The 12,489-nt window shown below is 33.4% G+C and overlaps 1 protein-coding gene across 1 annotated transcript in view; it reads left to right on the plus strand.

The window, feature by feature from the left end:
• Window positions 1-6,286: 6,286 nt before the first annotated feature.
• The window catches only part of pk (prickle), a 58,341-nt gene continuing 52,138 nt past the window's right edge, over window positions 6,287-12,489 (plus strand). The window contains exon 1 of the mRNA XM_075313457.1: window positions 6,287-7,094. Within this exon, the coding sequence (XP_075169572.1) occupies window positions 6,525-7,094 (570 nt within the window). The 5' untranslated portion in view covers window positions 6,287-6,524. The remainder of the gene's footprint in view (window positions 7,095-12,489) is intronic.

Genomic DNA, 12,489 nt, shown 5'->3' on the forward strand with positions numbered 1-12,489 from the left:
ACAATGCGATTAAAACAAAGTTTCAATCTACCTAGGCTAGTCAAAGATGATCCAGAATAAACTTCCAGACCATAGGTAATATGCGGCAACAGCAACCCGATACCTATACGTTTGCGAACTGCAAATGACAAAGTCTGTCCAATGCTATAAATCCTCCGTAAGCGAAACGTAATGTCAGATATAACCTTATTTATATGACGATCAAAATTCAAACTCCTATCTATATAGAATCCCAATACCTTCAAAACGTCAACATTACCAATCACATTACCATTAATAACAAAAGTTAATGGTGAAACATTCGAACCGTTAAAACAAATACAATTCGACCAATTAGTATTTATGTTTATAAAATTACTTGTACACCATTCCGATATTCTTCTAAGTCCATCGTTTACCCGATCCTGGAATTGGGTACACTCGGAACCATGAGCAACGATTTGCAGGTCGTCTGCATACAAATATATCCACAGAAAGAAAATTTCATTAAAATTTTTTACTACCAGTGTATGCCCTAAGGTGAAACATAATATGTTTGAACAATACAAACAATATTTTGTTTGGACCAATCCTGAAAATATATATGCTTGAAGCAAAATGTGTTTGGGGTATATGTTACAGAAGCGATTTTTTTTTTGAGGGTGTGATCACCTCAAACATGTTTCAAGAGCAAAATGTTATTTTTGGACGGTGAGCATGTAACATTTTCGTCGCAAAAATGTTCTTTGCTCGGCAAACATATACAAGGTTGCCGAAATCAGTTACATAATTTTCAAGAAAATAACATTTTTGCGACAAACATGTTACATGTTTGAGGTGATCATATTCCTTCTCTGGGTGTGTTAATACGTTAGAATATTTTCATAAATATAAAATGTACAGTGGAACCTCTCAAATAGAGAACTATGATAAATTTTTGATCTGCTATAGTGTCACATTAAAATTAGCTTCTTATATGTGGACACCTTCCTAACAGGGGCAAAAATTAGAGGACCGTGAGTGTCCACTTCCAAATAAGATTGTGTTTTTATAGAAATTAAAAGTATTTGTCGCAAGTCGAGTATAATTTTTTTTTTTTCATCGAACCCTATATTTAGGATTGATCTACTTTTTGCATTCAAAATACCGTATTAAGAAACACGAATGAAAATGGAAAATTCCATTAAAGAATATTTTTTACTTAATATCATTTTTACCTATATTTTTTAAAGTGTCCGTTAACCTCTCTTGTTTCCCTATTAATAAAGAGGAACTAAAGTTTGTTTTTATACATCTCACACTGAAAAAAGCATGCCCGGTTCCAAAGATTTTGTATTTACTTTAACAATTTTGGTATTGATTCCGAGCCAAAGAAGAGGAGAAATCAAGTAAGGAAACTTTTAAGACACAATTCTCTTTTAAATTTGGGTTTTGTGTACTTGCTTATAGGGAGCAAATTTTAATTTTTCGCTTTTGATAATATGCTATCAAAGTCCTTTTAAAACGAGTTAACGAAAACTTTATTTTCCAAATTAATTTTTTGATTTGTAGTCAAAATGCTAATAGACAACAAATTTAAAGACAATTTCATTAATTTTAAAGATTTTTCTGAATTATTAAAGTAAAGTTTACCTTAGCCCAAAATTTTTTTCTTTCATGTTATGATACCCATTTTTAAGTGAAATCACTTAATTATAAGGACAACACGACTTCATTGAAAAGTTTATCGACTTTTGGACAAGGAAAAAACTTTATGTTAGAGAAATGCGTCTTCTATGCTAAGCAAAATTTGCATTCGTATTTTAAAAACATAAAATCTTTGACCTCACGACAATATTTTTTTCAGTGCATGTTTAAATGTTTAATTATAAAAATAATTGATACAATTAACATTTTAATCAAGCTCTGAAGATTTAGTCAGTTAAAAATTGTTGTTTTTTTTTTAATTTCTAATTAAAAATTGCTTTGAAATAATAAATTTTTTAATCAAACTAAAAATAGCAAGACAGTTAAGAAAGTGTTTGGAAGCTCATAGCCAAAATTTTGGCATCCGTTAACGAAGAAAGAAATTAATCTAAATTAATAAAATCATTTTTAAATTTGATCATTTTTTTTAATTCGTTAAAATAAGTAGAAGACGTCTTCATGCCTTTGTTTTAAAAACTATTTTTACTGTTGTATTAATTATACTTTAAGGCGAGTTTGGATTTGGAATTATAAGTATCGGTTTATACATTTTACATGTTTATGAAGAACTTTAATATTACACGACTGAAACAAACATAAAGATGAATAAATTAAAGTTTGCGTTCTAGACCATGTACGCCAAACTTTAATTAAAAAGTGAACTGAGTCTTGATTGTATCCTTAGTGTAATTTCTCGCTTCTTTAGCTTTGAGTCAATAGTAAAATAATTAAAGTAATTACAAAATCTTTGGAAATGGATAAGTTTTTTTTAGTTCACATTCTCGATCCACGTTAATATTTATCATATATGGGATTTGGAGTACGTACATATTTGTATGTAGTACGTAAGTGTGTGAGTAATTGAAGCTAGTTTGTTATTTTTACTAAGCGGTTACATTTGCAATCATTTCATTCAAATTGTGAATATGTTCATCCGTCTATTTAAACAATTTTTTTAATACTATAAAAGTTTTTTTTATTATATTTTGCTATTTGTATAGCAGACAAATAACAAATAAATGGTTACATATTTAATGGTAAACCTACAGACCTCAAATGCAAGTATATGAGATTGAGATTAGGAGAAAGTTAGGAAGGGTGTATTCAAAACGGTTTACCAAAGATTTGTTACTAAGAAAAACAAATATCCCTATTGTTTGTTTAATTGAAATTCCAATTGGAATTGAACAAAATATTTTATCAAAAATTAGTAAATAAAACAGGGAGGATCCGGTTTTGTCATACCCTTCATCACCCCTACTGAATTAGTAAACCTATTAATGATTTCAGGAGATAAACTTAATCTTACCCAATATGTATAATGCTTTTATGTTATATTTTAAGAACATTCATTAATTTTTATGAAAATTTAGCGGTGCTTTTACAAGATGTCACATTTTTATGGAACATATAAATAAATCGATATTGTTCTTTATGCAATATTTATAGTTACCACAATCATATGTTATATGGGAACACCATATAAATTTGAACCGATATTTTTGCAAATTCAGAAGCTGTCTCCTTGTGTCACAAAATACCCTATAACAAAATCTATGAAGACAGACAGACTCCAAGGACTAGGTTAAGTATAGTGGCCGCCTGATATTTCAGGCTCACCTAGACCATTCAGTCCATTTTGGTGTTTGATAGAAACTGGGTTTGAACCCACGACGGTGTAAATGCATGAAGGGCATGCTAACCATTGCCCCACGATGACTCCTAAGGACTATATCAACTCAGAAGTTGAGGTGTGCATGTGAATGAAAATTTATTCACGTTCACTAACGATGAAAATTTTTTATTCAGCCACACTCACGTCCGAGCTTTTGGAAGTGGTGGCGCACATTCCCGAGTGCCAAAATTTTATTCACGCACACTCAGAAGATTCATGACTCATGAAAATTCTCTCGACTCAATAAATAATTATTTATTGAGTCAAGAGACTCAAAACACAATTAAGGATATATCCTTAATTGGCCGGCACTTCAGAAGCATTCCAGTAAGACAGGAACATATTCCCTTACTGTCATGTTGCATCTATTGCCTTTAGATATATTGGCCAAACAGTCAGCTGAAACAACGGCTCTACAGTTGCGCGAACTATCGTTGTGGTCGGAAAAAAGGCACGGTCACAGTTTGGTCCTCAAAATAATGCCAGATATGCCAAACGTTGTGGATTACACTCTGGCCGAACCGCTTCTCGTCAAAACGTTTGGAACTCTAATTCCCAACAGTGAGGCATGGTGCACACAGACCCCTAGAAATAAACGCTATATAGATTTCTACACCGATTGAAAAGAAAAATGAGTTTCGGAGTAGATTCTAAAGACCTGGAACTTAAAATATCGAAAAAATACCTAATCAGGCTGAATTATCAGCAATAAAAAAGGTATAAATTGGCTGGGAAGTAATGTTCCAACAAATGTTGGCAATAATTTATATTGGGACAGTCAACCTGCATTAAAATTCTTGGGCCGAAAACGGCCATAGAGATAGGCAGCCGCAAATTGTACTGGCTGATCAGTACAATATTCACCTAATATGGGCGCCTGTCCACATGAGCATACCAGGGAACTTCGAAGCGGATGCGTTAAAAAAGCTAGAATCTACCTTACATATTGCAGGGGAACTAGAATCTGAGACGTGAGAAGCTTGTTATGATGGCGAATGATGGCCAATGGGAGGATATCAATGGTTGCAACGACACCAAGCAAATATGTTAAACCAAGCAAATATGTTAAACTTAAACCGCACACTAGTGTTCCCAAGACGTCAGATATCACTACTGATATCTGCAATAATAGGCGAGTTTGTAAAAACTATGGACGTGAATAATAAAGACTGCTGCATGAAATGTCATGATGCGGAAGAAAAGGAATCAATTAAATACCTTTTGTGTGAGTGTCCAGCATTTTGTGTGAGGTACAGTTCACTCGCGGTAACGTGAACACCGCTTAACGTGAACACCGCATAACGTGAACAAGCTTTTTCTTACACTAACTACTCCGTAATGCTGAAAAACATGAAATTTGACGTTAAAGGCAGATTCTTTATTTTCATGAAATTAAGTTTTTAATGTTACTTACATATAACAAAAAAACTATCACTCTAGAACATGTAAAATTCTCGAATATCACTATGTTTTGTTCTGAAATTCGTTGAAGTTCGCTAATGTGAACATTAGCGCGACTGCACTGTATAAGCAAATTTTTGGAGCATATAGCTTAAGATTACTCGTGGATCTGAAAAATTTGGACTTAAGCAATCTGCTAATGCTTTTGTAACAATCTGGTTGGTTCAGCAGAAGGAAGTAATCGGAAGTGCCTCTATGTAATAGGTATTTTTAGTTAATGTGGTATAACTATGGACTGAATAGTCTAAGTGAGTCTGAAATAAATCGGGTTGTCAATTTAACATAACCTTGTCACTGACTAAGAGCATGAGCGATTTTCCGCGATATTGAGTATGAGATTTATCCAGTCGATACAAACAAAATGTGTCAAAACAAACAAAATTCAAATGTATCTCAAAATTTGACTTTTCCACACACAACAAAAATATGATTCAATCATAGTTTGATTCACAAATTGATAGGTTAAGGAAAAAATTATAAAAATATATATCTATAATTTTTAACTGTCTTACTCTTCCGAGTTTGATTAAAATGTTAATTGTATCAATTAATTTTTAATTAAAATTTTAATAATTTCAATCATTGACTTAATTGACTAAATATTTCTAGTTTGATTAAAAGATTAATGGTATCAATTAATGGTTTAATTGAAACAATTTTCTACTTCAATCAACTATTTAATTGTGAATATTTTGGTGATATTTTTTTCTGTGCATATTTTGAAAATTCTAAACCAAAACATTCAAATTTATAAAAAAAAAATCTAAAAATCGGGAAATGAAATTAGTAAAATGTCGAAAAGTTTACCTCCCAAAAATATCATGTTGCTCTTGAAATATGTTTGGGGTGATCATATTCCTTCTTTGCGTGTATGCAAGATGGACATGCTGATTATGGTGGTATGCTGGGATTTGAATTTTATGAAAATGCAGTGTAATGAAATATTCATACACATTGCACTATAAAGCTTTGGACTTATGATGCTCTTTGAACACGATTAAATTTTCCCTTCTTAATCATTGTTTGTTTGTATACTCGTCCCCCTTTAGGCTTCATAAGATCCATGATGTTTCCCTTGTTCCATTATTTGCTAGTTGCTAATACAGTATGCTTAGTTTTCAGAAACCATCATAGATTTTATACACGCCGATAAATTAACCAATGCCAATACATTTCGTTTAGTTCTGCTGGCGAATTCATAAATTGGATCTATCTCCTGGCTTAGGGACAAGACTCCCTAGATAAAAAGTAGGCAAAAATATATTGCTCACGTTTACAAATTAATTAACTTTCAATTTGTTATGGTCTAAAACTAAAATAGTTTCCAAAGTACTTTAATCGTGCCTTAGCTAAGCTCCTTCATGGGAGGAGGAATGTAGTTAATGCACTCCATCTTAATGCTCATATCTGACCTTCATTTATCTTGTTGGATTCTTTTGTGTAATTCTTTGCTGTTTCTTTTCCATTTCTTCATTGCAGGCCAATCAGTCGAACGCCGCTGACACAGGTGTCGTATCTGCAAAAGATTCCAACATTACCACGTCACTTCTCGCCAAGTTCGGCAGCAAATGCCGGCGGTGGAACGTCGGCAAGTTCAAATACAACACCACCTCCTTTGCCACCTTTGGGAAGTCTAAGGCATTTGGGCCACAACAATGTCGCAACACCAGCATCATCGCAATCGGCGACAGGAGGAGCACCCCCAAAGCCAATATCAGGGCCAATGCCCAGTAGTTCATCTGCTGGAGCTTTGTATAATCCTGGTGGCTTGCCCACATCACCACTGCCCATGCAACGTCAATTCCTACAACAGCAGCATCAGCTACAACAAACATCCCATTTGCCACCGCATCAGCTACATCATCATCATCACCATCAGTATCTGCCACCTCATCTACAGCCACTGCCACACCATCAACATCAAATTCAGCAACCATCAACATCATCATCGCCCCATCACCAACAGCCATCGCAATATTCACCTGCGGCATCAGCATCCTCATCAATCTCCAAGTATTCTTCGTCATCGCTGAAGCATCCTCCGCCTCAACATCAACATCTCCAGCAACAGCAGCAACACCAACAGCATCAACAACATCCTCACCATCAGTTGTCGCCGGCCATATCATCGCCATCGCCGCCCTCTCTATTGCACCATCCATCGGGTGGAGTACATGCTCCCTTTATGGTTGGTCAACACTTGGATATTCAGCGTCAATCGCATTCGGACGATGATAGTGGCTGTGCTTTGGAAGAGTACACATGGGTACCACCGGGACTAAGACCAGATCAGGTAAGTTGCACAGCACACTGACCTCTTTCGTTTTAGAGGAAGAACTTCTTACACAGATTTCACTTGAATCGCAATGCCCGGGCACGTCTGGATGTTAGAAATATGAAAAATCAATTACGATTAATCACGGAAAGACTTAACCATGCTATGTAGCGCGTCTGTAGACATAGCTTTGTATTCTAATGACATCATTTTATAATGGTCCACTAGTCATCGCATTTGTTGGACATCCATTAAATATGGGCATTTATCTCGGTCATTTGTTCACAGATTAATATGCTCTAATCCAGTTTATATTCGCTGCCATCGCAGACATTAATCATGCAATTTGATTTCAAAATGCTCCCAGTCAACCATTCCAATCACAACTGTCATAGCCAATCAAGGACAATGACATTTTTCAAAGACCATCCCATAAGTTAGGTGTTCACATAGCTTCTGGGAATAGTTTGAAACCTCGTAGCGTAGTTTAGAGTTAAATGCATTACTGGAAAACGGACTTAATTAAGAATAGAATTCGAGGAACTGCATTATTTTAACAAGTGGGGAAAGGCAAAATATGGCAGCCACGATAGTGTTGAGCAATTAGCATGCCCGCCTACTAACCGAACGAACGTAACACCAAAACAAATTTTGTGTGACCTTCAGACGCCTTCAGTGGCTATATTTTGGAGTATTTCATGCCAGTAAAAACTCTTTTTACCAAATATTTCCAAAATATTACAAAACATTGCCTCACAGTGAAAAAAATACCAAAAAAATACATTGCCGTTTAATTTTTGTCCATGCTTGCACTCAAAAAAAGTTTACTTTGATCCAATGATTTTGACCTTTTTTTTCCTTTATGGATTTTGGTATGGATTCCGAGTCAAAGAAATTAAAATTAGGATACAGATCTCATTTATCGAATTTTCATTCTATTTTTCCGGTATGTTAATAAAGCTATTCACGTGCAAACAAATGCCAGTTTAAAAATCCAAATTGTGACGGATACTTTGAAAAAAAATATATTTTCTTAATTCAAAGAAAAAAAATTTTTAAACCAAAGATGACAAATCTTAAAAATAAATCTTAGCCTATATTTAAAGCGTTTTTATTTTAAATCTAAAGATTCAATATTTCAGTAAATTTAAGGACGATTTCTTTAAATCAACAATGTGTTTCTTTACTTTAAGGAAAATTTGCCTTAGTTTAAAGACATGCAAATTTAATCAAGGGACTCAAATGTTCTAAATGTGTGTCCTAAATTTAATAAAAAACAAGTATATACGGCCGTCAGTTCAGCCAGGCCGAAGCTTATGTACCATCCACCATGGATTGCGTTGAAACTTCTACTGAAGACTGTCATCCACAATCGAATTACTTGACAACATTTTCTATAGAATTAAAATTTGGACAAAAATTTTCTATAGAAATAGGATTTTAACAAAATTTTCTATAGAAATAAAATTTTGACAAAATTTTCTATAGAAATAACATTTTAACAAAATTTTCAATAGAATTAAATTTTTACAACATTCTCTATAGAATTAAAATTTTGACAACATTTTCTATAGAAATAAAATTTTTCCAAATTTTTCTATAGAAATAAAATTTGACAAAATTTTCTATAGGAATAAAATTTTGACAAAATTTTCTATAGAAATAAAATGTTGACAAAATTTTCTATAGAAATAAAATTTTGGAAGATTATTTTTGGCTTGAGTGGCAACCATGATTATGAACCGATATGGACCAATTTTTGTGTGATTGGGGATCAGCTATATATAACCATAGACCGATATGGGCCAATTTTGGCATGGTTATTAGCGGCCATATACTAACACTACGTTGCAAATTTCAACCGGATCGGATGAATTTTGCTCCTCCAAGAGGTTCCGGAGGTCAAATCTGGGGATCGATTTATATGGGGGCTATATATAATTATGGACCGATATGGACCAATTGTTGCGTGTTTGTTAGAGATCCGGATCGGATGATCCGGAGCCTCTAGGGGGCTCCGGAGGTCAAATCTGGGGATCGGTTTATATGGGGGCTATATATAATTATGGACCGATGTGGACCAATTTTTGCATGGTTCTTAGAGACCATATACATACACCATGTACCAAATTTCAGCCAGATCAGATGAAATATGCTACTCTTATAGGCTGTTACAAACGGAACGACAAAGTTAATATACTACCCCCCATCCGAAGGTGGATGGTATAAAAATTTGAAGCAAAGATTATGAACTTTCTTTAATTTTTTCCTTTAAATATCATTATTTTAAAGAAATTTTTTCTTAATTTGTCCTTAATAGTCCTAAAATTGAGGTTGCGTAATCTTTAATATCACGTAAATATTTTTTTTCAGTGTGAGAGGTGTCCACTTATAAGAGGCTAGTTTTAATGTGATACCATAGCAAAAATCTTTCGTGCACACTCAAAAAAAGTGAACTCTGTATTTCACTAAAGCCAATTAAACTTTATTTTAGTTCATGGAAATTTTATGTTTGGAGAAAGATTCCTTTACTCTAATAATTCTTTGCGTACTTTAGTTAAATAAACTAAAAAATGGGAAAAAAAATTAAGCATAAATGTTTACTAAATTTGTATTTCTCACAAAATAGTTCATTATTTCTTTAAATTTGTAAAATTTGCTACAAATGTGCCCATCATGAACTTCGTATGTCACTAAAGAATTTCTTGAAATTTTGAACTCCAATATTTTAGGTTAGGTTAGGTTAGGTTAAAGTGGCAGCCCGATTAAGATTCAGGCTCACTTAGACTATTCAGTCCATTGTGATACCACATTAACTAAAAGTACCTATTACATATGGGCACTTCTAGTTTTAACCGTTGAACCTTCTCGATTATTTTCTTCTGTTGAACCAACCAGATTGTTCCAAAAACATTAGCAGACTGCTTAAGTTAACGTTTTCCAAGTCCGCTAGTAGTTTTCCAAGTCCCCTAAAATTTGCTTACGCCTTACACAAAATGCAGGACACTCACACAAGAGGTGTTTTATTGATTCCTTCTCCTCCGCATCATGACAGCTCATACAATCGTCATTATACTTCGCACCAATAGTTTTTGCAAAATCGCCTATCAGGCAGCGACCCGTTATAGCAGATATCGAGAACATTAGCATATCTAGTGTGCGGTTTAAGTTGAAATGGGGACATATTTGCTTGGTGTCGTTACAACCCTTGCAATTCTCCCATCGAACATTTGCCATCATGACAGCCTTCTCACGCAGTAAGAGCTTACAGGTAGCCAGAGGCACACCAACAGATTCTAGTTCCCCTGGAATATGTAAGGTAGTTCCTAGCCTTGCTAGCTCATCTGCGTCGCAGTTCCCCGGTATGTTCCTGTGGCCAGGCACCCATATTAGGTGAATATTGTGCTGCTCAGCCATCTCATTGAGAGATTTGCGGCAGTCGATGGCCGTTTTCGAGTTGAGGAACACAGAGTCCAAGGATTTTATTGCAGGTTGACTGTCTGAGTATATACACCCTCAAAAAAAAATCGCTTCTCTAACATATGTTCCAAACATATTTTGCAGGAAGCACATGTATTATTGGATACTGCCGAAACATTAATATGTTTGTTTTATGTGAACATATTATATGTTTGGAAGCATTTTGAGCCTAAAAATATTATATGCTTGGAAGAACTTTCCCCAAAGAAGATTGTGCTCATTCCCTAACATAATTTTCACTTCCACGAAATTTTTAGTTCTTGGTACCTTTTTCTGTAATATAAATAATGTTGAAGAAATCATTCAATTTTATAAATTTTTTAAATTTTACCTTTCGCCTGGACGGAGAATCGAACCGAGGATCATACAGTTTGTAAGCCAACACACTATCCACTGGGCTACGTAGCAATTATAGTCACCAGTAGACAATTATCGCTATAAGTTACATTTATATAGCATAGTTTGCAGCGCCCACGAGGCCATGCAAACATAACATTATTTAAAAGAAACATACATTTGTTGGCCACGTGGAGCAGTGGTTAGCATGTCTGCCTTGCATGCAAAGGGTCGTGGGTTCAATTCCTGCTCCGACCGAACCAATTTTTTTTGTAATTTAGACATTTATACTATATTACATTTTTATAATGAAACTTCCAAATGTGGGTTATTAAAGATTTACAGTCAGAAACAGTTCTTGATATAAACGAAATGGCTTTTGAATAAAATATTATTTTTTTATTGCAAAAATAACAATTTTATAACAAAAAACTGTTTTTGGTATAAAAGTTTGAAATTTTGGAAGAAAATCAAAAACTCTAACAAAAGAAGAGTATAAACATACATAAATAATTTTATAATGTACACATAAATTTATTTAGGCGTGACCCGTTTTTTACTACACCCAGAAAAAAGGGGCTCTAATGCCAACTGAACTTTATTTTAGTTCATGAAGTTTAGTTGATTTTAGTTAAACTTTGCACAATATGAGTAAATGTTCGTTATTTGAATAATTTTTTGCTATCTTTAATGACGTGAACTAAAAATAAGAAAAAAAGTTTTACACAAATATAGTGCACAATTTTACTAAAAAATAAAATAGTTCATATTTTCCTAAAATGACAGAAGTTTGCTTAAATTGAGTTCATAAGTCTCTCAAATGAGTAAATTTTACTAAAATTGTACCTGTCATGAACTTCGTATAGCGCTAAAGACATTTTAACAATTTTTAAATCCAATTTTTTCTTTCAACATATGAAATTTTCTTAAACAAGAGAAAAAAATTAATTATTTTTAATAAATTCTCTTCAATTTGACAAAAAGTATTAACTTATTTGTAACATGTTGCAATTAGAAAACTATTTTAGTTAAAATTTTCTAAAATAAACCTAAATTTTCTTCAACGGTGGGTTCACTTTTTTTGGGGTGTAGCATTTAACACCATTATATGTTAAATGCCTTTAAAACTTATCGTGTTTTTTACTTAGTTTCATTTTTACCTTTAAGGACGTTAAAAAATGTGTATCCATAATACCAAAATGATAAACAAAACACTTGTCCACACATACATAAAATTCTCCTCTCAAGGCGAAAACACATGCTGTTGGTTCCGAATGTCTATTCTCTTTACTTCGAATACTCGTTCTAATATTCAAATTAAATAATATTTAGACTTAAGCATATCAAATTTTTGGCCTTAACGTAAAGCAGTTTTCCGAAACAACATACAACCGTTTCACAGAAATTGTAAACTTATATATGTTTACTCGAAATTTGTAATTTTATATATGTTTACATTCAACATATTATTTTTATGAAACATTCATGCCCCAAACAAAATATATTTTAACATATTAACATATGTGTGCCAAACATTTAGTGTTAGTTTAGGAACATTACATGTTGGCACTTAAATATATTGTGTTTAAAAATTGTG

Source organism: Haematobia irritans, chromosome 5 (genome assembly GCF_050003625.1).
Source record: "Haematobia irritans isolate KBUSLIRL chromosome 5, ASM5000362v1, whole genome shotgun sequence".
Classification (NCBI taxonomy): domain Eukaryota; kingdom Metazoa; phylum Arthropoda; class Insecta; order Diptera; family Muscidae; genus Haematobia; species Haematobia irritans.